The sequence below is a fragment of the Plasmodium vinckei genome (assembly GCF_900681995.1).
Source record: "Plasmodium vinckei vinckei genome assembly, chromosome: PVVCY_08".
NCBI classification, from domain to species: domain Eukaryota; phylum Apicomplexa; class Aconoidasida; order Haemosporida; family Plasmodiidae; genus Plasmodium; species Plasmodium vinckei.
The window spans coordinates 413,956-441,682 of NC_051300.1; the positions used below are offsets into that span (position 1 = coordinate 413,956).

Here is a 27,727-nt window from a genome sequence, read left to right on the forward strand (position 1 = left end):
ATAGCATTATTTTTTTGGTTTCCCTTTTTTCTCCACACCTATGTAAGAATATATTTTTGTTAGTATAACAATTTATTCTTACATAAATATAATTATTATTTGGAAGAAGAAATTAATAAAGAAAAAAGGGGTTAATGTATATAGGGGTGATTATATTTTCAGATTTTAAAAAAGGTTGCAATACACAGTTGATAAACAAACAAGACATACACTCATAACCTTATAGAGTTATAAAGGATTTCAGAATTCAATTTTATTGTTTTATTCCTTTATTATATATTTCCGGGGTTTAAATATATACTCCTTCATATATATTATTATTTTATTTTTTTGCTAATATAAAATATACCAAATTTATTACTATTGTTTTTGTATTGACATGTTATAAAAAATGGTTCAAGAAAGAGATTTAGCAAGGGAGCCTTGCCCAGATAGAATAATAGAAGACATGGGTGGGGCATTTGGTATGGGATGTATAGGTGGATATATATGGCATTTTTTAAAGGGCGCAAGAAATAGCCCTAAAGGAGATATGTTAAGTGGGGCTTTATATAGTAGTCGTATGAGGGCACCGATATTAGGTGGTAATTTTGCTGTATGGGGTGGAACATTTAGCTGTTTTGATTGTACATTTCAATATATAAGAAAGAAAGAAGATCATTGGAATGCTATTGGAAGTGGATTTTTTACTGGTGGTGTTTTAGCTATGAGAGGAGGGTGGCGATCTTCTTCGAGAAATGCAATAGTGGGGGGCGTTTTATTAGCCATTATAGAATTTGTTTCAATGGTGTTAACACGTAAAACAACACCAACGCCTAGACAACAATTTCAACAGCAAATGGAAATGGAAAAAAAAATGGCAGCTCAAAAAACTAAATAATAATAATTTACCATTTTTAAATATAAATTCGTAAAGAAGTTTGTTTTATCCTATTTTATTTATACTTTATTTTTTTTCAAATTCATTTTTTTTTAATATACATTTTTTTTATCCCATCCTATAAATTTTAATTAATAATACTCATAATATACATATGAGTATATGCGAATACGTTTCAACCATGGACCATTTTTTTTCACATGTGTGCATTTATTGTCCAGCTGCAATGTATAATGTTAAAATAATTTTTGCATTGCTCTTTCTTTTCTATACAAAAATTATAAATGTATTACATATATGCGTGTATTACACTTTTAATTCATTCATTTTTTATCATTAAAAAACCATGCATGTACCATATGCATATATATTTATTATTTTTGTTTTATTTTGAATTGAAATTTATAATTATTTGTAATATATTATTGATGCATATTTTTATACGTTATATGTGTATATATACCTATATATGCCTAAACTTTATTTCCCTGTTTTTTTGTTATATAATTCAATATACGAATTTTTAAATAACCTAAATTTCCAAATAAATGGAACAATAAATATAGAAATATTTTTTATCTTTCATTTTACAAATTCTATATTTTTTTCGATGCCTTTTTTAAACGATAAACAGAATGAGGCGCATTGGTACGGTATTTACATATTTAATTAAAGTATTCATAAAAATAAAATTTATTATAATTCTACACCAGTTTGTCAATTTGGTTTAAAAAATAATTAAAAAAAGAAACAACCAAAAAAACGAAAATTTTTAAATTATATAAACAAAGATATGGAATATATACGGTATGTATTTATGTTAAAATGGGTTATATTCGTCTAAAATACAAAGGCTTAAATAATAAATTCCCTTGTGAAAGTTTCGAATACATATATCCATTAACGGATTAATAACAGTTCAAAATGTAGTTAAAATGATTAACTCGAAATATTTGAAATTATATTGATAATGTATTCATGTAGTTTCCTTTCGAGGTTATCATAAAAACTAAGCTGATATTTTTATGTATGCTACTTGTTTATTTTCAAATTGGGAAAAAATATATTCTTTAAACTTATATATATTTTTGAAATTATTTTTTCTGAGTTTGTTTTATAAATATAATTGGTGAAATGTATTTAGCACGGTATTATTGCATATTTTTGAAAAATGATGGTAGATCTAAAATATTTATCATGAGGTGAAAAGTATACAAATATTATACTTCCAAATAAATACTATTATCTAATGAAAAACATATAGACATGCTTTTCTTCTCTTACAACATAAAGTTAAAAATCTGGGCCACGAGATAAAACTTCCTTACAAGTAGGTCTCAACAAAATAGTATGTTCCATTTGTGAGGTGAAAGAATTTTTGATATCACAAAGAGGGGGATATGGCTCTACAATATTTAAATCTATCAATGTTTTTAATGACATAAAATGTCTTGTTTGGCCTAAATCATCTAACCATCTATTACAAAATGGTAAAGTATCAAATTTATCATTTATAACTTTTAATAATGTTTTTGCTGAATTTAATCTTATAGGTGCATATTGCACATCCCGATTTCTCATATAATGCGAACAATCATTTTCATGTACTACATAACCTTTTCCTGTTGATGCAAATGTTTCAATAGCAAATAAATCACCTTCTTCCATAATTTCATGTTTTTCTTGCTGTTTAACGATAGGCACGCATTTACCCCCATGTATAACATATTTACATATTGAATGTCCTCTTAAATTTGATATAGGTTTTATTGGATATACTTTTTGATTTAATTCAATTTCATATGATTCTATAGCTTCTTGTATAGCTTCACCAATATCGCACATTCTTGCATCTATACCTGCTTCTTTAATACCAGTATTTGTACCATCTTGTGTAGCTTTAATAAGATTATCGTATTTATCATTAAATGCTATTGTAAAGGCACAATCAATTATATATCCATTCACATGAACTCCAAAATCTAACTTACATACATCATCCTCTTTTAGAACTGTTTCATCACCATAATTGGGGGTATAATGTGCTGCACAATTATTTAATGAGACACCTGTTGGAAATCCCCATCCGCATTTTAATTTATGTGATAAAATTAATTCTTTTGTTTTTTGTTCTGTTTTTTGTACTATATCTATCATTTTTCTTCCAGGTTTAATATATGTTTGAATATATTTTCTAACTTGCCTATGACATTCAGCAGCTTTTCTTAAATCTTGATAATAATCAATACTCAATTTTTCTAATTCTTTTTTTTCTTGTAATGATTGACCACTTAATACATAATTATTATAATTTAATATTTCACCAATTGGGTAATTATTATTTTTGTAAACCATTTCAATAGGTATAGTTGCTGGACTTGTTTGTATACTGTTTTCAACTTGGGGCCAATTTTTTAATAATCGTATATGCTTATTATCTTGTTCTTCTACTAAATGTTCTTTTATTACTATACTTTTTTTTATTTTTTTTATTTCATCGAGATCAAAATCAATTTTGTACTTAATTTCTTCAGCCTTTTTCTCTTCTTTTTCTTCACATTTTTTTATTTTGATTTCTCCAATTTCTTTCTTAAATTCGTCAAGTATCGAATCCAATTTATCCCCTTTTTTTTTACCCTTACTTTTTTTTCCTCCCTTTTCATTGCCTTGATTATTTACATTTCCACTTTTATTACCCCCATTATTGTTGTTTCCTTTTTTGTTGTTTTTCTTTTTGGCATCATTATTATTTTTGTTATCTTGAGTTTTATTTTCCTTGTTTTCTTTTTTTGTACAATCATTTTTTTCACTATCATTCACCTCATTTTTTATTTTTGCTTCTTCTATAAGATTATCTTCTTTTTTTTCGTTTTCTTTTACAGCTTTCTCATTTTGTGGGGTTTTGTTAGAAATCTTTGATCCTCCAGATTTGTCATTTTTTTCTTTCTGGTTCCCGCTTTTATTTTTCCCGTCTCTTTTATTCATTTCAAATCGTGTTATTTGTGTATATAGCTATAAATACATATAAATATGTTTATATTGATACATAGATTGATGCGAATATGCTTTTTATATTTAGATATATCCTTTTTTCCTGGTAGTTTATTTTGTTTTGTTTTTTTTAATGACGCTGTTCTTTAAAATAAAAAAAAATACTCATACACGCCATAAATATACATATAATAAAGAAAAAAATACTTTTTTATTAATTTCTTCTTTCATTTGGTGTTTAATTATATTTTATATGAATAACAATAAATAGTAAAAAAAAATAATATATAAATATATGTATATGAAATCTGGATTTGTGATATATATTGATACATATATATGCAGATTTTTTTTTTTTCCCTACCCACCTTGTATTAATTTTATTTAAAAAACAGCGCATAATATACACCTACAAAAATATTAACAATACTTGTTTCTTTTATTACATATATATTATACATAATTTTATTCAATAAGAACAAATTAATGGAATTAAAAAATATATATATGTTTAATTAAAATATTTTTACTTAATATTATATGAAATTTCTACATTTTACATTATATTATAAATTTTTTTTTAATTAATTACGTTGAAAAAGTTTGCATACAGTTCAAATGCAGATTTTGATTATACTTTATTAAATAAAAGAGTATTTTGAAAGTTGCATATATATATATTTTACATATTTGTATGTTTCTTTATATTGTCATAATATAAATATACATATATATGATTATGTAACTACATGTCAAATTTTTCTGTTCCTCTATTTTGTGAAGAAAAATCTTTTGGTTATATAATTTTCCTTGTTTTATTTTTTGATGGTAGTATTTTCTATAAAAAAAATATGCTACCAAATAACAAGATACGCATTTTTTTGAACGAAAAATATATTTTATAAAAATAAATTAAGTTAGTTATATATATATATGTTTATATTCTCTACTCTATTTACATCATTACATTTGTTAATTTATGTAGAGACATGCGAGTTGCATATCTAGAATATATATAACCAACTTATATACATCCTAGTATTTGTGGAAATTCGTTTTACATACATTTATTATACAAACTTTGTTGCTATTTGTTTTATGTTGAGATAATTTCACATACATATATGCACAGATTCATTCCCTAATTAATGTATTAAACAGGAATTTTATCAATTATCTTCATATATATGTGTCTTTAAGAGTTTTTTTGTATTATATTTATTTGAGTGCATCAATGATATAATAGACACTCATAAAATAATATTTGCAAATTTAATACTCAATGGTGAGATATATACACTTTCATAATGAAATAGCAAAATGATACAAACAAATTAGTTAAACTATTAATATAGGCAATTAAACTGATGAATGAAAGAAAACAATAAAACAAAGGATTGTTCTCCATTGTTTTCAGTTCGATAGTTATCATTCGCAGGTTATAACATTTTTTAATTTTATCTCAATTGAAAAAATATAAATATAATCCTAGTTTGAAATATATAATTTAAGCAAAATGTCAAATTTTGAAGATAAAACAACATTATTGTGGTCATCAGTATTAATAAGAGAAATAAAAAAAAGAGAGAATAATAAGAACATAAAAAATTCAAGTCAAATAAATAAATTGAATGAACAAAATGAAATAAAAGAATTAAAAATCGAAGACCATAATGGAAATAACTCACAAAATGAAGATTTTAGTTATGTAAATTATATTTATAACAATTGTTGCACAATTCTGAATTATTTTCACCATATTAATATCAAAAAAAGAAAATTTGAAAAATTAAGTAAAAATATTTGTTTTAAAAATGCAAATATTTCTATATTTGGACAATCATTAAAATGTAAGAAAATAGAAGGGGATAACGAAGTTCCCCAATTACCCAATATGATACTACCGGATAATAATCAGATTAATATTTTGAAGAGTATTATTAAAAGATCGTCTCATAATTTAAAAAATAAATACAAGATAGACTTATTAATTGTAAAAACAATTATACTGACATTGTTTGAACCATTTTTATTAAAAGTGTCTTTAAAATATTTTAATCTTTTAACAGTTTCAATTGTAAACCAGATATTTGAAGAAGCTTTAATTTTATCGTCCCATGATTATTATAATATGGAGGTAAAAAGTGAGATCGAAGAAGAAAAAGAAACACAATCGAAAGATAATTTCAAGCAATCACGTCCTTCTTTACATATATATAATTTTATTAAAAAATATAATATAGATATAGAAATATACTTTTGTATGATTTGCATGAACAGCATATTATTTTGTAAGGACTTATTTTATAAAAATACAATTGATTATTTTTTTAATTATGTATTAGTAAAATCTGAACATGCTTATAATTATTTCAAAAATATTTTATTAAAGTATGAGAATAATATAAAAGCATGTAAATATAAAGAGGATATATATTACACATATTTATATAAAATATTATTAATTTATTATTATTTAAGCATTAATAATATACTTGATAAAATGTATATTAATTTGCTACCCCAAGTTATGAAATGTAATAAAAATAACGATCTTTTTGAGGCCTTAATTTATTTAATTTATTTAAATTATTATAGACTTGAAAAAAACTGTCTACCCATGGATATATTTGGGCCCAGTTTTAACAACACCCTAGCATATAATAATTTTTATACACAATCAGAAGAAGACAACAACAGTGAAAATAATATATTTTGTGATAAAACTCTATTGGAATGTAAAAACAAAAAATATAACCATATCATATATGATATACTGGCAAAACATAATGGTATTTTAGCAGATTTTGAATATATATACATTGAAAAATTTCGAAACAATGTGTCAGAAAATTCACTAGTGAAATTTTATGAAAATATTGAATCAGTCATATATCCATCTTTTTGCTTAAAAATAAGAGACCCAACAAATATGATAAAGAAAAATAGAAATAATTTTGTTATAACAAAAAGATTAATAAATGTGATAGAAGAATTAGTTATAAATATTTATAATAAAAAGCCAACAATTTTAATAGGAAATGAAGGATCAGGAAAAACATCACTAATAAAGTATATATATGATCAAATATTTAAAAATAAATATGAAAAAAATTGTGTAAACAAAGAAAATTGTGAAATACAAAATGTGATAAGCATTTATTTAGATGATATATCTGATTCAAAAACAATTTTAGGGTTATGGGAAAGTAATGAAAATTGTTTTGAATTTAAATATGGTATATTATCAAAAGCTATGAAAAATGGAGATTGGGTTGTTTTTGAAAATATTAATAATATTTCTAATAGTATAGTAGAAAAGTTACAAGAATTGACTAGTAAAGGATATATATATTTATCAGATAAGGGTGAATATATATACCCTCATAAAAATTTTAGATTATTTTCAACTATTACTGTAAATAACTATGAATATAATCAGTTTGGGAGTGAACAAGATGATACAACCATTAATTTTAATACAGGAAAAAAAATGGGTGAGAAAAAAAAACAACTCATAGATGATGAAAAAATTCGAGAACGTATACTTATAAATCATAGACCAAACAATTTAAATAATTTATTCAACAAATGGCATAGTGTTTTTATTGGATGTTATAAAAAAAATGAAATAAAAGAAATTTTATATAAAAAATTACAAAATAGTATTCATAAAAATTATAAATATATACTTTACAATTGCTACAATGTTTTTATGAAATTACTTAATAAATATCGTATTTTAAGAAAAATAAATCTACACGATTTAATTAAAATAATAAAAAGAGTAAATAAAAAAAAAGTATTTTTGTACGAAAATGAAAAAACAAAAATGCTTTTATTTCAAATTTGTAAATCTATATTAATTTCACATATACCAAATGCAAATATAAGATATATTTTTTTATTAAAATTAATAAAATTATTTGGCTTGTCTGAAGATAATGTTTTAACACATTTAAAAAATTTTTCATTAGAAAATTGTATAAATGAATTTAATATAACATTAAAAAGTAAATACAAAAAAATATCTTTAGATTTTGATAAAATTTACAATCATTCATTTTTATTAACGTCAGTACATAAATCTATAATTTATGAAATAATTGAAGGTGTACATAATAAAGAAAGTATATTATTATTAGGAGATACAGGAGTAGGAAAAACTGCCCTCATAGATTACATATCCAATATTTTTGATAAAAAACTTCATGTCTTTGTTTTTAGTGAACAATCAGAATCATCAGATCTAATTGGTAACTATTATCCTTTCAATATTAATGTAAAAACAAATGAAATATTTACTGACCTAAAAAAATTAATATCAAAAATCAATTCATATTTAACTGAAAAGGAAGTAAATTTATTTTTTTTAAAATTAAGAATTTTGTTAACCGAAAAAAAATATATTACCTTTCTAAATACCTGTTATAATTTTATATCTACAGTTATAGATGTATTTCAAAATGATACTCAGATTTTTGACATGAAAATTGTTAAAGATTGTAAAGAGTTTCAAAATAACTGCAAAAATATTAATGATTTTTGGAATGATAACAATGATCTAAATCAGAAAAAAAAAAACTATTTCTTGAATTATAATTTTTATAATTTTTTCAAAAAGGATGCGAAAATCGAGCAGCTAGAAAATGGGTGTAATGGAATTGGCAACACTAATCAAGATTCCAAAGAAAATGAAAATAAACAAACCCCTACAGTAAATCAGGAAGAAATAGAAGAAGAACCAACTAAAACAGGAAATGAATTAATTTTCAAATTTCATGATGGTGTATTAATTGATTGTATTCAGAATGGTTATTGGATTTTACTTGATGAAATAAATCTTGCACAAACTGAAATTTTACAACGATTGCAAGGGTTGCTAGATTCATCAAATAAATATTTTGATGTTATAGAAAAAGGAAATGAAAGAATAAAAATTCACAAAGATTTTCGTTTATTTGCATGCATGAATCCTCCAATTATTCCTAATTTGAAAAAAGGGATGAAAAACAAAAAGAAAATAAAAAAAATGAATTCTACAGATATAGAAAATTCGAATGAAAATAATACTGCAAATGATGATAAAATAACAAATGAATATGATGAATTAGTTGAAGCATTAGATTCAAAAGATGGAATTGGTATTGATATATATAATAGAAATACATCATCAGGTAAAAAAGATTTACCACCTATTATTAGAAATAAATTTACTGAAATATTTGTAGATGAAATTGTAGAATATGACGATGTTGAAATGATAGTAAAACATATTTTAAAAGACGTAACGTCTGATCATACATTGATAAAAAATATTACAAATTGTTATTTAGAGATTAAAAAAGAAAGTTTAAAAAATATAAATAATAATGAAAATAAGCCAATATCATTTTCTACACGAAATTTAGTTAGAGCTATAAAATTTGCCATACATGTTCATAAAAGAAAATTTAAACCTGTTCCTCTTCATTTGGCTGTTAGAAATGGATTTATTTGTAACTTTTTAAGTTCAGTAAATTATAATAATCATAAAATTCTGGAAAAAATTTTTAATAAATATTTAAAACTATCACAACATAAACATTCAAAAATTGCTGATGATAAAATTTCGAGTAATAGTAATGGTACTATGCATATTGAAAAAGATGGAATTATTGATTATTCAATTTTAGAAAATTATTATCAGTATACTTTTTTTAACACCAAAAATAACAAAGAGGAGATAGATAATAATGCTTATTTACCTAATCTAAAAGAAGTAATAAATGGTGGCATTGAAATTAATTACAATAATAAGACTGATAAAAAGGGAGTAAATGAAATAAGTAATAATATAAATGAAAATAATGATATAGAAAAATATGTATGTGTTGAAGATAGCTGGATACTTTGTGGAAATGAAGATATAAATTTAAAAAATATCTTATCGAATTTTATAATAACAAAAAATGTTAGAGAAAATATTAAAAAATTAGCCTTATGTTTAAGCAGTATAAAAACGCCAATATTATTAGAAGGTAATACATCTGTTGGTAAAACATCTTTAGTTAAATTTTTTGCAGATATAACAGGTCATAAATTTATTAGAATCAATAATCATATGAACACAGATATAAATGAATATTATGGCCAATTTGTAAATGATAAAAATAGTGATAGTTTAATTTTTGAAGAAGGTGCTTTTGTAAAAGCTGTAAGAAATGGATATTGGGTTGTTTTAGATGAATTAAATTTGGCTCCTTCAGAAGTTTTAGAATCATTAAATAGAATATTAGATGATAATAAAGAATTATATATACCTGAATTAAAATGCTATGTTAAAGCACATAAAGACTTTATGTTATTTGCTACTCAAAACCCAGCCAATAATCAAAATTATTTTGGAAGAAAAGAATTATCAAAAGCTTTTAGAAGTCGATTTATTGAATTTTGCATTAATGATTTTGAAACAGAAGAACTTGAAATTATTTTACATAGAAAATGTGCTATATCTCCAAGCATTTCTAAAAAAATGATTCAAGTTTTCACAGAATTAAAGGATGTTAAATCAAATTATAATTATTTTAATGGAAGTTTAATGACATTAAGAGATTTAGTTAAATGGGGTAACAGAAATCCAAATAATAATTCAGATGCATGTTTGCATGGATATTATATTATTGCTGAAAAATTGAGAAATGATAAAGACAAAGAAACTGTTAAAAATATATTATGTACAAATTTTATGAAAAAAAATGAATCATTTGTTTTGGATTATGAACAAGATTCGGATGTAATAGCTTTCAAAAATGCATTTACTAAACAAATTTCCCATGTTCGAAATTTACAAATGAGGCAAATTCAAAATGATGACAATTTAGAAGACCAAAAATTAGATAGACTTTCAGACGATTTGAAACGATATCAATATCTAAAAAATATGCACTTTGGGAAAACAACAAGCCGATTATTGGCTCTATTATGTAAATGTTTTAAATATAAAGAATCAGCACTTTTAATTGGGGAGACTGGATGTGGAAAAACAACAAGTTGTGAATTGCTTAGTTTTGTAGACAAGTTAAAGTTAAATATATTAAATTGTAATGAAAGTACAGATGTTTATGATATTATTGGTAGTTTAAAATTAGTAGAAAATAAAAAAGATGATTTTGAAAAACTCAAAAAAATATGTATAGAATTATATAATGAAATATATACAAATTATCAAGATAGTTTTGCTTCAAATTATTTAAGTGGGATTATACATGAACAAATAACAGATATAAAAAAAGAAGATTTCCTAATATTTAATCTTTATTTACATAAAAAATATAACTTAAATGAACAAATTAAAAATAAACTAAATAAAATGGAAAAATTTATAAATAATTTTAAATCCGTTTTTACTTGGCGTGATGGTATATTAGTATCTTCTTTAAAAAAAGGGGACATATTTTTAATGGATGAAATTTCATTAATTGAATCATCTGTTCTTGAAAGATTAAATTCGGTTTTTGAATATGAAAGAACCTTAATATTAACTGAAAAAGGGGGATCAAATGTAAAAACTCTAAAAGCCCATGACAGTTTTTTTTTCATTGGTACTATGAATCCATGTGGAGATTTTGGAAAAAAAGAACTTTCTCAAACTTTAAAAAATCGATTTACTGAAATTTATGTTCAGACTTATACATATGATTCAGATGATTTCTATTATTTGATACTCAAGCAGATTAGATTTACAAAAAAAAAAAATATTAAACACAATTTTGCAAAATGCTTATGTAATTTATTTCAAGAAATATCTCAAAATCGTTCCCTTTCTTCTCATGTTACTCTATCTATAAGGGATGCAATTAAATGGATCGCATTTATGAATATATATATTAGTAGAAGAAAAAAACAGGAAAAAAATAATAATATGTTATCTCTAAATAAATTAAAACAACTTTGTATCGAATCCTTTTACCACAGTGGATGTCTAATATTAATTGATGGAAATGAAGACATGAAATGTAAAAATGAAATAAAACATTTATTAACACAACATTTGGAAAAACTTATCTTATCAATCAAAAGTAAAACAAATAAAAAAGTGACAAAACTAATAAACCAATTTGATAAAACAGATAATTTTATTTTCACACCAAGCTACTTAAAAATTAACAATTTTGAAATTAAATTTAAAAAAAAATTATTAAATAATTTAGAAAATATTTCTAACGACAATAATTTTGTTTTTGATACCCCCAATATTAAAATTAATTTGTTTAAAATTGTAAGAGCAATGCAATTAAATAGTTCGATCCTTCTTGAAGGGTCTCCAGGTGTTGGTAAAACATGCATAATTAATATATTAGCTAAATTGACAAAAAACAAATTAATTAGAATAAATTTATCTGAATGCACTGATATTTACGATTTTATTGGATCATATTTTCCAATAAAGGATAAGAAAAATGAATCAAAAGATGATGAAATAGAAAATTATTTAACCAATGTAAAGACAAAAAGATCTAGAAACCAACCTTGTAAAATTTTTGAAGAAAGCGAAAAAAAAAAAAGTTTTCAATATTATTGGAAAGATGGTAAATTGATAGAATGCATGAAAAAAGGATATTGGATATTAATTGATGAAATAAATTTAGCAAATCAACAAACATTAGAAGGACTGAATTCTATTTTAGATCACCGTAATGAAATATATATTCCAGAAACTAATCAAATGGTTAAAGGACATAAAAACTTTCGACTTTTTTGCTGTCAAAATCCATATAAAGAAGGAGCGGGAAGAAAAGGTTTACCTAAATCCTTTTTAAACAGATTTTCAAAAATATATTTTGAAGAACTAAATGAAGAAGACTATGTATGCATTGTTGAAAATTTATACAAAAATTATATTTCAGTAGATATGATAAAAAAAATTATAAAAATTGTTTTAATAATAAAAAAAATAAATATTTTACTACATGAAAGTGAAGGATGGATATGGAACTTAAGAGATATACTACGAATTTGTAAATTTTTAAAAAATGAAAATATAAAAAATAAATATAATAATACCTTTAATAGTTTCATAGAAATATCTGATAGGTTAATATCTAGTAGATTGAATTGCATAGAAGATAAGCTCATTGTAAGAAGTATTATAATAAATGTCTATTATAATTCTGTTGAATTTTTAGATAGTATAAAAGAGGTGGGAAATAAAGATGCACTAATTAGTTTGATAAATAACAAGGAAAAAAATAATCTATACTATATTTATGAAAATTGTTTTAATTATAACATAAGAAATAAAAATATTAACCTTAGTGCAAATATAAATGCTAGTGATTTGGTTATTCGACCATCTCTCATTTTATTAAAAGATGAGCAAATATATTATTCATGTTTGTTAGCAACACAATTAAATGTACCTATTTTATTAAATGGAAAAAATAATTCTGGGAAATCATCATTTGTTCATAAATTGGCATATATGTTTCAAAAAAAATTATTTGAGTTTGCTTTAACAAATGATATTGATACTTTTGATTTGTTTGGATGTTACGAGCATAATAGTCGAGAAAATGCTATAATTAGTTTAGAAAAAAAAATATATAAATTAAATAGACTTATTTTAAGGCATATTTTTAAAAGGAATAATTTAAGAAAATTTTATATGAACTATTTTAGTGGCAATAAAAATGATAAATGTGTAAATTATTCTCGAAAAATAAAATCCAGAAGAGTTAAAATTTACATTATGAAAACTTTAAATACTTTATCTATTAATTATGTTAAAGCATTGAAAAATCATAGATATGTTTTAGGAAAAGTTCAGACACGATATGTTAATTTTATAAAATGTTTTACAACTTGTGCTACCTATGATTCTCCATACACAGAAAAAAAAATAAACCGTATTCTTCAAAATATTTTATATTCTACAAATATAATAAATACAAACGAGATTAATGAAAATGTTTATGTATATAATGAAGGAAATTTTATTAAAGCTATTAAAAAGGGGCATTGGGTTTTGTTAAAACATTTACATCATTCTACTCCTTCATTATTAGATAGATTAAATAGTTTGTTTGAAGAAAATGGTTATATATTATTACATGAGTTTGGAAAGAAGAAAAAAATTAGACCACATAAAAATTTTCAAATATTTTTAACACTTAGTTCAGAAGAACATTATAAAATTAGCAAAGCCTTAAGAAATAGATGCTTAGAAATATATTTTGGCAATAATAATGAGTATCAAATTAATCCTTTAAATATTTCGGATCCGAAATTATATAGCACTATAAGCGAAGAAATTGAAAAAACAACTAAAGTTCGAAATTTCAACAAAAATAATGGTAATTCAATTTTAGCAAATATGGATACTCATTTGAATAGTAGCTCGTTTAATAATTATTTGGTTAGTGTTGTCACCAATTGTTATAATACCATGAGTAATAAAAGTTGTAATAGTAACGACCTAAGCTCAAACCAAAATGAAAATGGAATGAATAAAAAAGTTGTTAAAGATAGCTATCTAAATATAGTTAAAGAAACAAATATATTTATTTATATAATAAAACTTTTTTTTAAATATTTGAAAATGGAAAGTGAAAAGAAATATAATATAAAAACACAAGGTGATGAAGACAAAAAAAATAAAATAATAAAAGATTTAATCTTCTTTTTTTTTAAAGATAGTCAAATAAAAGTAAATTGTAAAATAATTATAGATTATATAAATTATTGTTATAATGCCTTTTTTAATACACATGGAGTTAAATATAACAAAGATATAATTTATTTTTGTCTAATAATATCACTAAGTACATATGTTATAGAATATATATGTAATGAGGAAATAAAGAAAGAACATTTGCTAAACTTTTCAAAAGATGAAAATACAAGTGAAAATTATAAATTTTATAAAAATTACAAAAACAATTTAAACATTTTACTAAATTATAAGTTTGATAATAATATTTATTTTATAGATAAATATATTGATTACATTTGTAGTCAAATTTTGATAAAAGGAACAAATAATAATAACATAGGAAAATTAAATGAATGGAAATATATTTTTATAGATTCATTTTCTAATTTTTATTGCCAAATTTTTTCAAAACTCACCGAAAAGTTACAGCTATATTTTTATCCATTTTTTTCACTTATTAACCATAGTATTATTAAAGCTGTTTACAAATTCAAGACCATCATATATTCAAGATTAGGCAGTTCGACAACTACTAATAATAATACAATAAATTATTATGTTATTTCTAAAATAAACAATTCGAAATATGCTTATAGATCTGATGAAAATTATTTGATATATTTTTATATCCACATATTTATCAACTATATTTCTAATTATAACAAAGGAAATAAGACATCAAATTTATTTTTTAAAAACACCTCAGAATATATATACAAAAATAATGTTTTAAAAGAAGCAATATTAATTGATTCACTTTTTTCCCTAAAATTGAACAAAATATTTTGCCATTTAGTATATTGTTTTATTTATAATTTTTCATTATGTGATTTATTTTACAGATATGAACATTTATTAAATATAAAAAATCAAATCATTGTTAAAAAAAGTTTAAATGATAAATTGACCTATGACACTGAAATGATAAACTATCTTAAATTTGTTACGAAAAATGTTATACACAAAAAACTTACTTATTTTCATATAATGGCAAATTCTATATATTCCCTTATAAATAGCGGGGAAAATGCCAAAAATTGTAGGGACGTAAGAAAAACAATTAATGACAATGATACAGAACAAGTTATTTCAAGCCAAACTATTCATAAAAGCAAAAAAGAAAATATTTTTGGTAGCATATTTATTACTAATGATATTAGCACAAACTTATGTCAATTTTTCAAGCCACTAATTTTAGCTAAAAGATATTTAATAAACAGAAAAAATCAAAGACTTTCAAAAGTTGTATATTTTTGTGATGAATTTTTAAAATACAATTTTAGTTACAATTATTTTATACAAAATAGAAAGATAGAAGAAAATAGTGAAGAAATACCTTCTTTGTTTTATTACTTTAATAAAATTATAATTACATTAGAAAAAGTTATTTTTAAAATAATAAAAGGAATGAGTACCTCAAATATAAAGGGAAAATTATGTCATACCAAACACAATGCTTATACAGAAAAAATGTTTAATTATTACTTATTTATGTATATTTATATATTTGAAGCTATGAAAAGTTTAGAAGAAAAAGACAATATTTATAATACGATAATAATTATAACAAGTGTTGTAAAAATTATATTTTCTACAAAAAAAATGTTTTACAAAGTTAATATAAAATTATTAGAAATTTTAAAAAAAACAAAATTATTATTTCAAACACATTTGATAAGTGATGATAATATGAACTCGTCACTTGTATTCCAAAATAATGAAATGCCATACAATAATTATAATATTACTAAAAGTGAAATAAACATAAGTAATATGATAAAATATGATTTCCTAATACTAAATGGTGATAAGAATAACTATTTAAAACAGAACAACATAAAGAATACTTATTTTTCAAACAAATGGATAAACAATATTTTTGAAATTGTAAATAATATATATGTAAGTTATTATATATATGTAAGAAATAAAATAAATTATTTGTCTTTTTTTCAAAACATTCAATTAGAAAATATAGAAATATATGATAATGAAAAAAGTGTAAATAAAATGTTCCCTTCTCACGTAAAAAAAACAATAAATAATAATATAAATTATCTTGCCAATGATATTGAAAATTTTCTTATACAAACAAAGTCTTTTTCAAATGCTTTAAAAATTCTAAACAATGAGAATAATAATTCAAAAATTAAAAGCATTGAGAATTTGATAATCAAAAATTTTATTCAAGGAAGCTCTAAAATCGATGAAAATTTATTTACCATGCTTAACACCTATAATTTGAACTCAAGTTCTTTCAAAAATCCTTTAAATAAAATAACCACAACATATGATAACCTATCCAACAAATTACATATAAACCAAAAAGGATTAAACATTAATTGGAATAGTAATAGCCATTTGTTGTTCTACTTTCAATTTATTATGTTCAATATAAATATGAAATATTTATACAACTCTTTTATATATTTGATGAATTTTTACATGACTATGAAGTTTTATAGTCATTGGAATTATCAAAAAAACATTCAAATGCAAAGGAATGAAACTTGTAGAGGCATAAAAAACGAAGAAGGCGCTACGGCTGAAAAAAAAAATCCAAACAATACCTACTTTTTTGATATATGCAAAATGGACGTGAATAAAATAAATAAATGCATTAAAGAAGCTATAAAAGAAGTATATATATATTTAGAAAATATAGATAATACTATGCACATATATGAAGAAAAAATAGAAATATTAAGTTTTCTCAAAGAAAAGTATAATATACTGGTATATGCAGAAAAAAGACGAAAACGAGCAAAAAAAATCGAAAAAAAACGGGGGAAAAATTACTTGACTTATCAATATAGTGATGAAGAAACAGAAATAAACATCATATATACTATAATTGAAGAAATTGTATTTTTAATTTACAATTATTTAATGAATATATATATGGTAAGGGATACAAATTATAATTATGTTAAAAAATTTGTAACTATGGAAAATAGTTTTGAAAAACAAAATGATCATAGTTTATCTGGGTTTAATAATCATTTTGAAGCTGCTAAGGGGGACAAAAATAAAGGAAATTATATCCGGCTTTCAAAAAAAGAAAAAATATTTTTCTCAGATTTAGAAAATGATAATAAAGATAATAATACTTATGTATCAATATTTGGTAGCCAAAATTTTTCTTCACTTATTAGCCAAATGAATGAACAAATTATCACATATGAAGAATATACAATATTTAAAAATATATATTTTGATTACAACTTTGAGGAAGCTTCAAAAGGTAACAACATGTACTCATACTTAAGCACGTCTATTTTTAACCGATCAGTTATTTTTGACTCAGTCATAAATATGTATAAAGAAATAAAAAATAATAAAAATATAACATTACTTCATTTAAATATGAGTAATTTTATTTTTAATAATTTAAAACAAAATTACTATCACTATATATTAAAAAAGGATACCCCATTTTATGGAAATTCTTTTTTTGATACTTCACGAAAAAATATCAATATTAATTACATGATTGTGAAATTGACAAACTTAAATTTAGAAAGCCAAAGCACATTAAGATATTATTTCATTTTACACGTATTCACCATATTTAACAATATATTTGAAAATAATCATATAGAGAGTCAAACAAAAAATAATACAAATCCTATGGAGATATATTATTTATTATTTTTTCAGATATACCAACTCATTATTTTTAAGAGAGACAATATGCCATTCACACATATGATAGTCCAATTGTTAGAATTGTACAAATACATTTTTGATTTAAAAAATAAAGTTGAATATATTAACAAAGTCGAAAAATATTTAACAATATTTCTAATTATTTTATTTAAAATTGTAATAATAAATATGGAGAAATATTTAAATAAATCCTATATAACCAATAATATAAAAATAGATGAACTAAAACCAAGTGACAAAAATGAATGTCAATTTGATTGCGGATATGAGTTTATGCCCAATAATAAAATGTTTCAAATTGTGCATAACCACATAATGATAGCAAGTGAAACAACACTAGACAAAAATATATCAAATTATAGCTCATTCGAAAATTCTGAAATGGGACAAAGCAAAATGGACACAGACGAATACGAACCTTTTGAATTTTTATACACAAATAAAAACAATAATAATCAAAGTTTAGATATTGATTATATATATAATTGTGTATATAATTATGTTACCAAAAATAATAATAAAATAAATACAAAAAAATTAAATGATGTTGTAAATTTATTATTTTCTAATCATGAAAATCTAATAAATTTGATAAAAAAATACGAAGATGAAGAATTTTTATATGCATTAGGATCATTATATATCTCTCATTACTTTTTAAATATAATTTGTTCTCAAATAAGAAAGGAAATTAAAGAAATCTTTAAAAAAGTTGGATTAAAAAATTATATCAAAAAATTAACTTTATCAACAAAGGAACAAATATATATGAATACTCAACAAAATATTTATAATGAAAATATTAATCCATTTGATGAATTAACCTATAATGATTATTTTAATATAAAAAAAAATGTATTTTTAAAAAAAGAGATAAATAATATTAGTAAGAATATACCATTATTACCAAAGCTACTTAGCAATGTAAATAAAAATAAAAAAAAAAAAATTTACACCATGATAAATACTAGTATGAATAAAAAATGTAATTACCTTATAGCACAATATATATATAAAAATAATTCAGAACATGTTCAAAATTTATATATAAAATTAAAAAATGATTTTAATAATTTTTTGAAAAGTACATTATCATATGATAATATTCAATCCTTGTTAAATAATGTGAATAATACTAACAACATCATCAGTTATTCTATAATTAATTCTTCAATGAACTTTTTATATCATATAAAAAAAAAATATAATTTGATATTGAAATTTACACACTCAACAACATATGCATTGTGCGCATTTATACATTCAGTCCATAATATAAACTTATTTATATTGCAAAAAAGAGAAAAATATAGACAAAATATAATTAAGACAACTGGTGAAAATATATACAGTAATTATGCAAATATCTCATCCCCACTTACTTTTTATGAAAATGATAAGTTTAGTGAAAAAAATCCAAAACTTATTTTTAGTCTGGATATGCAATATAATGAAGGGTCAGAAGAAACAAAACAGTTGAAAGATAATCTATATGATTATACAAAATTTCCAGTAAACTTCAACAAAATTATTAACTTAAAAAAAGATCAATATGGAAAAATAAGTGAATTAGAATACTTTGAATTTATAGTAAAAATGTTACAAAAGTCTAAAAATATATACAAAGATTTTGATTTTAAAATATTAGTAGATTGCTTAAAAAAATTATGTAAAAAAATTATATATTCACAAATGGATGAAAATAATGTTAATAATATTAATGACTTATTTAAAATTGATCAATTCAAAAATTTTGCTACAAAAGAAAAAGCTGAATATATTTTACAAGAAGATTATATTGATAAAAAAATTGAAATGGAACTTGACAATTTTTTTTATTCTCCTGATTATTTTTCAACTGAACAAAATGATACTAACATCATCTTAAGAAATTTTCAAATAAATGAAAATAAAAAAGATATAATCGAAAATGAATCAAACGAATATAATTTTGACAAAAATAATGATAGCTCAAGTGAAAGCAACGCAAATGATTCCATACAAAATAATAAGGAAGAGAAACTTAATGGAAACTCAAAAAATAGCCAAGAAAATATGACTTCTCCAAATCTAGATGAAGAAAAAAAAGAAGTAATAGATGAAAATGTTTTTAATTCTATTATTTATAAAATTGTAAAATTATTTAAGAAAAAACAATCAAACTTAAATAATAATAAAAAGATGAAAAAGAAAAATGAAATAAGTATGACACAAAAAAATATAAGCAACATTTTAGATCTTCTAATCAAATTAAACACACCCAATGATTTTGATAGCCAAAACAACTGTATGTTTTTATTAAGCAAAAAATCGGAAGAAAAAGAAATGCTAATTTTCACTTTGAATATGATGAACAAATTAAGTAAAATGACACAATATAAAGAAGATAAGTTTACAGAGTTTAAAAATAAAATTCTCGACATTTTTTTAAATGAAAAAAAAGGAAATCACATATATGTAAATAGATATATTAATTTATTAGATGAAAATATAGTAGAATATATATATACAGTTTTAAATGATCTATGCTTATTTTTAATAAATATTCGAAAAGAATTCATATTAATATATAACGATAATAATCATTTAAATATTTTAAATATCATAAATTCAATAGATGGTATATTATCTATTCCTATAAATAATATAAAAAAGGAATTAGAAAAAATTATTGTAAAACTAGAGTCTATTATAAATACATTTGGATTATTAAAAAATGATAATTTTATAAATTTTGATGAAATAAATATTCAACGATTAAATCTGATAAAACAACAAAAATTCATAGAGCAATTATTAATGTATACAATATATTTCAGATTATACAAAATAAATGAAATTAAACATATTAGAAAAAATCTAAATAAAAAGATTGTGAAAAAAAAAACCTTAAACCTTTTTTCATTTTTATTTTATCTATGCTATGACGATAATACACAAATTTCTAAAGAAGCCAATCGAACAGATGAATCAGATATTCAGGGTCATGGAAATATTCAAGACAATATGAAATTAAAAATTATAAAAACATTTGAAACGTTAGTCATATTTTTAAGAGAATCAACAATTGGAGAATTTACAGCACGTTTAAACTTAATATGTCTAGTTGCACATTTATTTGGAACCTCTGAAAATATAAAAGAAAAAATTATGAGTTCGGTATTTTTAAATGTATATAATTATATGTACATATATTCCCCTTTAATACAAAAGAAAATAAAAATGTGTAAAAATTATTTTGATTTAAATTTAAGAAAGTCGTTGCAAAAAATTAACTTGGATTTAATTAGTGTAGATGCATATAAATCTTCAATCCTTAAATTAAAAAAAGTTATAGTATATTATACTAAACTATATTTCCAACAAATTAATATAACTATGGATAAATTTATTCAAGAAAATCGAAACTCTATTTTTGTTTCAATAAATAATAACGAAAAAGATGATCTAATTATTAAAGAAAATAATGATAACGATGAAGATGAAGATGAAAATGAAAATACTTCAAATGAGTCTGATCTTGAAATAGCTTCAGATTTAGAAAATCAAAATCCAGTAGTTGTAGAAAATGATGAACAAGATATTTCTCCCCCTATAGATCAACAAATCGAAGAATTATACATATCAAACGAATTAAGCGGGATGAAAAAATCATTTTTAAATTTAGCAAAGAAAATAAAAAATAAATTAAATATGAACAAATTTTTAAACTATGTAGATAATTATTATAGTTTTGAAGAATTATCAAAAAATTTTGTTGATGAAATAAAAAATGTATTAAATATACAAAGCCCAAATGCAAATATGAATCAAAAAAAAAGATGGATATATATACTTAAACATTTTATAAAAAATAAATTAAACATACCTATTTTATACGATTTAAATAATTTTAATTTTTTTTCAGACATATTTAAAGAACAAATTTATTTTGATGATATTAAAAACGGGGATGAAACAAGTATATCCTTTTTATTTGAATATTCATCTTCTGATGAAATTTTGAAAGAATTTAAGAATTGCCTAATGTGTATATTAGAAAATGATAATGAAACTGAGCAAAATAAACTAGACGAATTTGTAAAAAATATATCAGATGAAATAGATAATTATATAAAAAGAAAAAAAGTTAATAGCTTATCCTTTTTAGATAAAATAAAGAATATTTTAAAAAGTAATGAAGATAAAAATTCTAAAATATTATATCTAATCATATATATAAAATCAATTAATATTCATGAAGACATACGAAATGATGAACTATTAACAACATATCTTTTAAATTCTATAAATTATGAATATTATAATTTAAGACGAGAAATAAATATATTTTATCATCACTTTGTTTTTTACTATTTAATTATTAATGATCTGTTGTTTGAAAAAAAATATGAGATAAATTATTTTGGAATAGACATAAAAACTTTTGAAGAATTTATTTTAAAATGTAACGAAATTAAAAGTAGTTTATTACAAATTTTAAGTATTTTTTCAGAACAATTAAAAAATAATGAATTATTCAAAAATATTATCTTTTCAATCTATAAAATTATATATATTATATATAATTCAAACGAATTTGCAATATTTAAATTTATTAAAAATATAGATACCATTTCTTGCTTAGAACAGTTTAAGAATAATTCAATGTCCAATTTTAAAATTAAAGTAAATGAACACTTGTGGAAATTTGTAGAAAGAAATATTAAAAATTTAGAAGATGATCTTACTAAAATATTTTATTTAGATATAGGAATATACTTTAAAAATAAAACATATCAATGCATTTATTCTTTTATTTCTTTTTTTAAACAAGTAGAAAATCCATTTACACAAAATAATGAGCTAGAAAAAAATAACACACTTATAAATTCGTCACATTTTGATAATATAAATAACCAAATTGTTGTCTTTATAAATAATATAATTAACAATAAATCAATATTATATAAAAACGAAGAATACCCCAATTTTCATGAATCAAAAAATGTTAATACAATATACTCCTTCTCAGATATTATCGAATTTTATTTAAACATATCAAATTTAAGTTTATTAAAAAATGAAAAGAATTATGAAAAAAAAATAAACACATTTTATTATATGAGTAAAAATCTATTTTATTTTATAAAATCTATATTTTTATACTTTTTAGATATATATATTGGATTTTCAAACATAACATTATATTTTCTAAAAGTATTAAAAATTTTATATATTAAAGGATTATGCAAACAAGTTAAAGATAATAATGAAACGACTGAAAATGGTGAGGAGTCTAAAAATGATGATATTTTTCATAAAATCGATTTTATTCAAGGAGTTGGATTAGGAGAAGGAAAAGGTGTTAAAAATATTTCGGACGATGTTGATAATGAAGATCTTGATAATATCTATAATGAAGATGAAAATAATTTTAGTCAAGATGAACAAGATTTTAATGAAGAAGCTATTGAATCAACTTATAATTTTAAAAAATTTTGTGAAAAAGAAATATCAGAAAATCAGGATAAATCTACTGATACTAAAGGGGATAAGAAACAACTCCAAAATGAGCAGGATAATATTAATATGGAAAAAGACGAGTCAAATAATATTGACAATATCAAAGATACAAAACAGAGTGAAAATCAAAATCAAAATGAAGATGAAAACAATTCTGATCAACCTAATCAAAATGATCGAGAACAAAATATCGATGATGTTTTTGAAAAAAATGATGGAACTAATATTAGTCAAACTAAACCCAATGAAAATATGGAAAAAAATAAAAATTCTGGTGATCCAATTGAACAGGGAAAACAAGACACTGATTTTGATGCTCTCAATGTAGACGATCAAAATGAAAGCCAAAATGGTGAAGAAAAACCAGAACCACAAAAAGAACAATCTGGTGAAAAAACAGAAGATAAATCAAAAGATACACTAAATGAAAAAATAGATGATCAAAATAACGACATAGAATTTGATGGAAGTGATTTTGGTGAAATTTCTGAAAATGATAACAACGAATTAATGCAAACATCAAAAGGAAATAACAATTTTAACATGAACTATTCAGAAGAAAAAAATGATAATATAAATGATGACTATAGTGAAATTCATAGTGATGCCAATGAAGATAGCCATGATAATTTCGATGATAAAAATGGATTTAATGATACAAACTTTGAAAGTGATAACTTTGATTTTGAAATTGAATCAAGTGATTTTTCAAAAAGTGCGAAATCGTTCATATCTGATGAAGATCAAAATTTAGATGAATATGATGATGAAGAGAAAAATAATGATACTGCTCAAAGAGATGACAAAGATTTAAATAAAATGAAAGAAAGGGAAGATGTTGATAAGCTTACCAAAAATGATTTATTCGAACATCCTGACATAAATAAAATGGATGAAGAGTATGAAGAAAGTGACTTTAACATTTCTGGCCAAAGTGAAAATGACGATTTAGAGCAAAATGAAAATAATCAAAATATGAAAAACAAATTAATGCGAGATCAAGAAAGAGAAGAAAAACAAGGTAGTGATATGGATGAAATTGATGAAGATGCTACAAATAAAGACGAGCAGTATGGCAATCAAAATGATAAGTATGATGAAAATAATTATAATGATAGTGAGCAAAGTTTCAAGGAAGAAGAGCAAAAAGGAGATGAACTAGTTGAAGGAAAAACTGATGAAATTGGAGAGGGAGATAATGAATTGGATAAAGAAGAAGAAGACCAAATTGGAAAGCATGAAAATGACGGACTTGATAATAAAGATATAAAATCAGAAGTCCAAAATGAAGTTAAAATAGAAGAACATTCTAAACAAAATGATGAAGACATTGAAAAACGAAAAGATATAGACACAACAAATTATATCAATCATAATGAACAAACAGTAGAAAATGATAAAATAAAAAATCCAGATGAAAATATATTGTCAAATAAACAAGCAAATAGTTTAGACACAAATAAAATTGATGATACAAATGATAATAAAGGTAAAGAAAGTAGAATAAATGGATTAAGAGATGAAATGGATCAAAGTGATGAATCAGGTGAACAGGAAAATTCATTTGAAAAAAATAATGAAAAGGGATTTAAAGGAAATGAAAATAATACAGAAAAAGATGATCAAGCCAATTCAAATACATTTTCTTTTTCTATTAATAAATATAATATATATACTGAGAATTTTATGGATATATCTAATTTTATCGAAAAAATAAATGAAAAGTTGCATAACTTGAATGAAACCGATTTTAATAGAAAAGATGAAGAAAGAGAAAATGTAGAATCCTATCAAAAGAAGGGAATTAATAATTTTGATACATCCCAAGAAAATATAATTAATTCTGAAAACGTTAAACCAAACTCTGACAATAAAAATGAAAATGATACTGCTGATCAAATTAATGAAAACGATACAACTAGTATTCTTAGTGATGAACCAAAGGATGAGCTTGATAGAGACAATAATTGTGAAATTGATGATTCAAAGGGAGAAATCAAAGAAGTATATGCAAATAAAAATAAGCAAAATAAAATAAAAAATGAAATGAAAACAGAAAAGCATCAACAACAAAAAATAAATGATAAGAATATCGAAACTGGAAGTAATTATGATGAAAATGACAATGTCAGTAGTATTGAATCAGAACAAATGGAGAAAGATAATGATCAACGAAATTGTGAAAGAAAAGATGAACGAGATTTTGAGCACGACTCATTTAGTGAGGACTATAACTATGATGATGAATTAAAAGACAATGAAGAAGAAAACGAATTTAATGATAATAATAAAGACAAATACAAAATGTATGAAAATGAAAAAGGGCTTGAAAGCGAATATAAATTAAAAAATGAAAATACAAATTTTGAGGATAAAATAAAATATGGGGATATGTTAATGCAAAATAATAATATGAGCAATAGTATAAATGATGAAAAATATGAAAAAATATATGAGCAACTTAATAATGAAACTGAAATGATTTCTAGCCAATTATGTGAACAATTAAAAATAATTTTAGAACCAACTGTTAGAAATAAATATGAAGGTGATTATAAATCTGGAAAAAAATTAAACATAAAAAAATTAGTAAATTATTTTGCAAGTAATTTTAGAAATAATAAAATATGGAAAAGAAAAACAAAATTAAATAAAAGAGATTATAATATATTAATTGCAATAGATAATACTAAAAGTATGAAAATAAATAATATTCAAAAAATGACATTAAATGCTATATTTTTAGTTGCTAAAGCATTTGAAAAATTAAATGTCGGAAAAATAGGAATATGCTCATTTGGAGAAAGCGAACAAATTAGTTCAAATAATATCGTATGCCCAATGGTTAATAGTTTAAATAAACAAAACTTTTTAAAAATTTTAAATCACTTCAATTTTAATCATGATACAGAAAATTCATTTGATTGTGCTATGCTAAATGCATTAAAAATTTGTAACTACGTATTTAAAAATAGTTATACACAAAATAATTCAAAAAATACACTTAACCATTTAATGCTTATTATAAGTGATGGAAGATTTAATAAATCAGTAGTCAGAGGTGAAATATTTAATTCAATTAAAAATAACTTTATACCAATTCTAATGATTATAGACACACAATTATCTAATAATAAAGCTCAATCCATATTTAACTTAAAACAAACTTTTTATAAAAATAATAAATTAGAAATTGTTCCATATTTACATGATTTCCCATTTCCATATTTTGTCGTTGTCAATGATATAAATGATATACCATCTATGACTTGTGATATCATAAGACAGTGGTTTGAAGTGCTTAATAATAAATAATTATTTATTCCCGAAACTAATACATATTTACAGATATAAACATATACTTATTTATATCAGTAACTAGATTGTCGTGCATTATACCATGCTACTCTTTGAGAAGATAAAATAATTAAAAATTTTGAACCTTGGTAAAAAAAAAGTTAAATTAAATCAAATTATCCTATCAAAGAGTTTCAAAAATCATATTTGTCAATATTTATAAAAGTGTCAAATTATTATGAACATATGTGCATGTTTTAATTTCTATAAAATTGTTTTTTTTCACTTTTTTTAATTATTTATTTATTTGCCTATAAAAATATTCCATCGAATTTGAACTTTAAATTCTTTTATAACTTATTTAGAAAAAAAAATTTACAATTTTTTTACAGTATTATAAAATAAAAATAAAATATATCCCATGGTTAGTTTGCATACCCATATATTTTTACACCCTTTAATAAATCATTCTATTTTTTTTTCCTTTTTTTTCTCAATAAAAAATGGAATTATTTGTGCAATTTTAAATCAATATTTCTTATATTCATAGAGAAGTTAAAACATACAATTTCCTAACTTATTTAAAATTGTGATAGTGTTGTATATAGTAATTCACTCTTGAAAATTTTGACAAAAAAATATTATATGCATGTTATGGAAGCATTTAAATATCATTATAAAGAACCAAAATT

The 27,727-nt window shown here is 22.1% G+C and overlaps 3 protein-coding genes across 3 annotated transcripts; 2 read left to right on the forward strand and 1 right to left on the reverse strand.

Annotated features, from left to right (window-relative positions):
• Positions 1–391: 391 nt before the first annotated feature.
• Positions 392–880, forward strand: PVVCY_0801060 (mitochondrial import inner membrane translocase subunit TIM17, putative; the record flags this gene model as incomplete). The annotated part of the gene is made up of 1 exon (XM_008626911.1): positions 392–880. The coding sequence occupies one exon, from the start codon at positions 392–394 to the stop codon at positions 878–880; it is 489 nt and encodes a 162-aa protein (XP_008625133.1).
• Positions 881–2,173: 1,293 nt separating this feature from the next.
• Positions 2,174–3,865, reverse strand: PVVCY_0801070 (methionine aminopeptidase 2, putative; the record flags this gene model as incomplete). Its single annotated transcript, XM_008626912.2, has 1 exon — positions 2,174–3,865. The coding sequence occupies one exon, from the start codon at positions 3,863–3,865 to the stop codon at positions 2,174–2,176; it is 1,692 nt and encodes a 563-aa protein (XP_008625134.1).
• Positions 3,866–5,387: 1,522 nt separating this feature from the next.
• Positions 5,388–27,053, forward strand: PVVCY_0801080 (dynein-related AAA-type ATPase, putative; the record flags this gene model as incomplete). The annotated part of the gene is made up of 1 exon (XM_008626913.2): positions 5,388–27,053. One exon carries the CDS (start codon positions 5,388–5,390, stop codon positions 27,051–27,053), a length of 21,666 nt encoding a protein of 7,221 aa, XP_008625135.2.
• Positions 27,054–27,727: the final 674 nt, after the last annotated feature.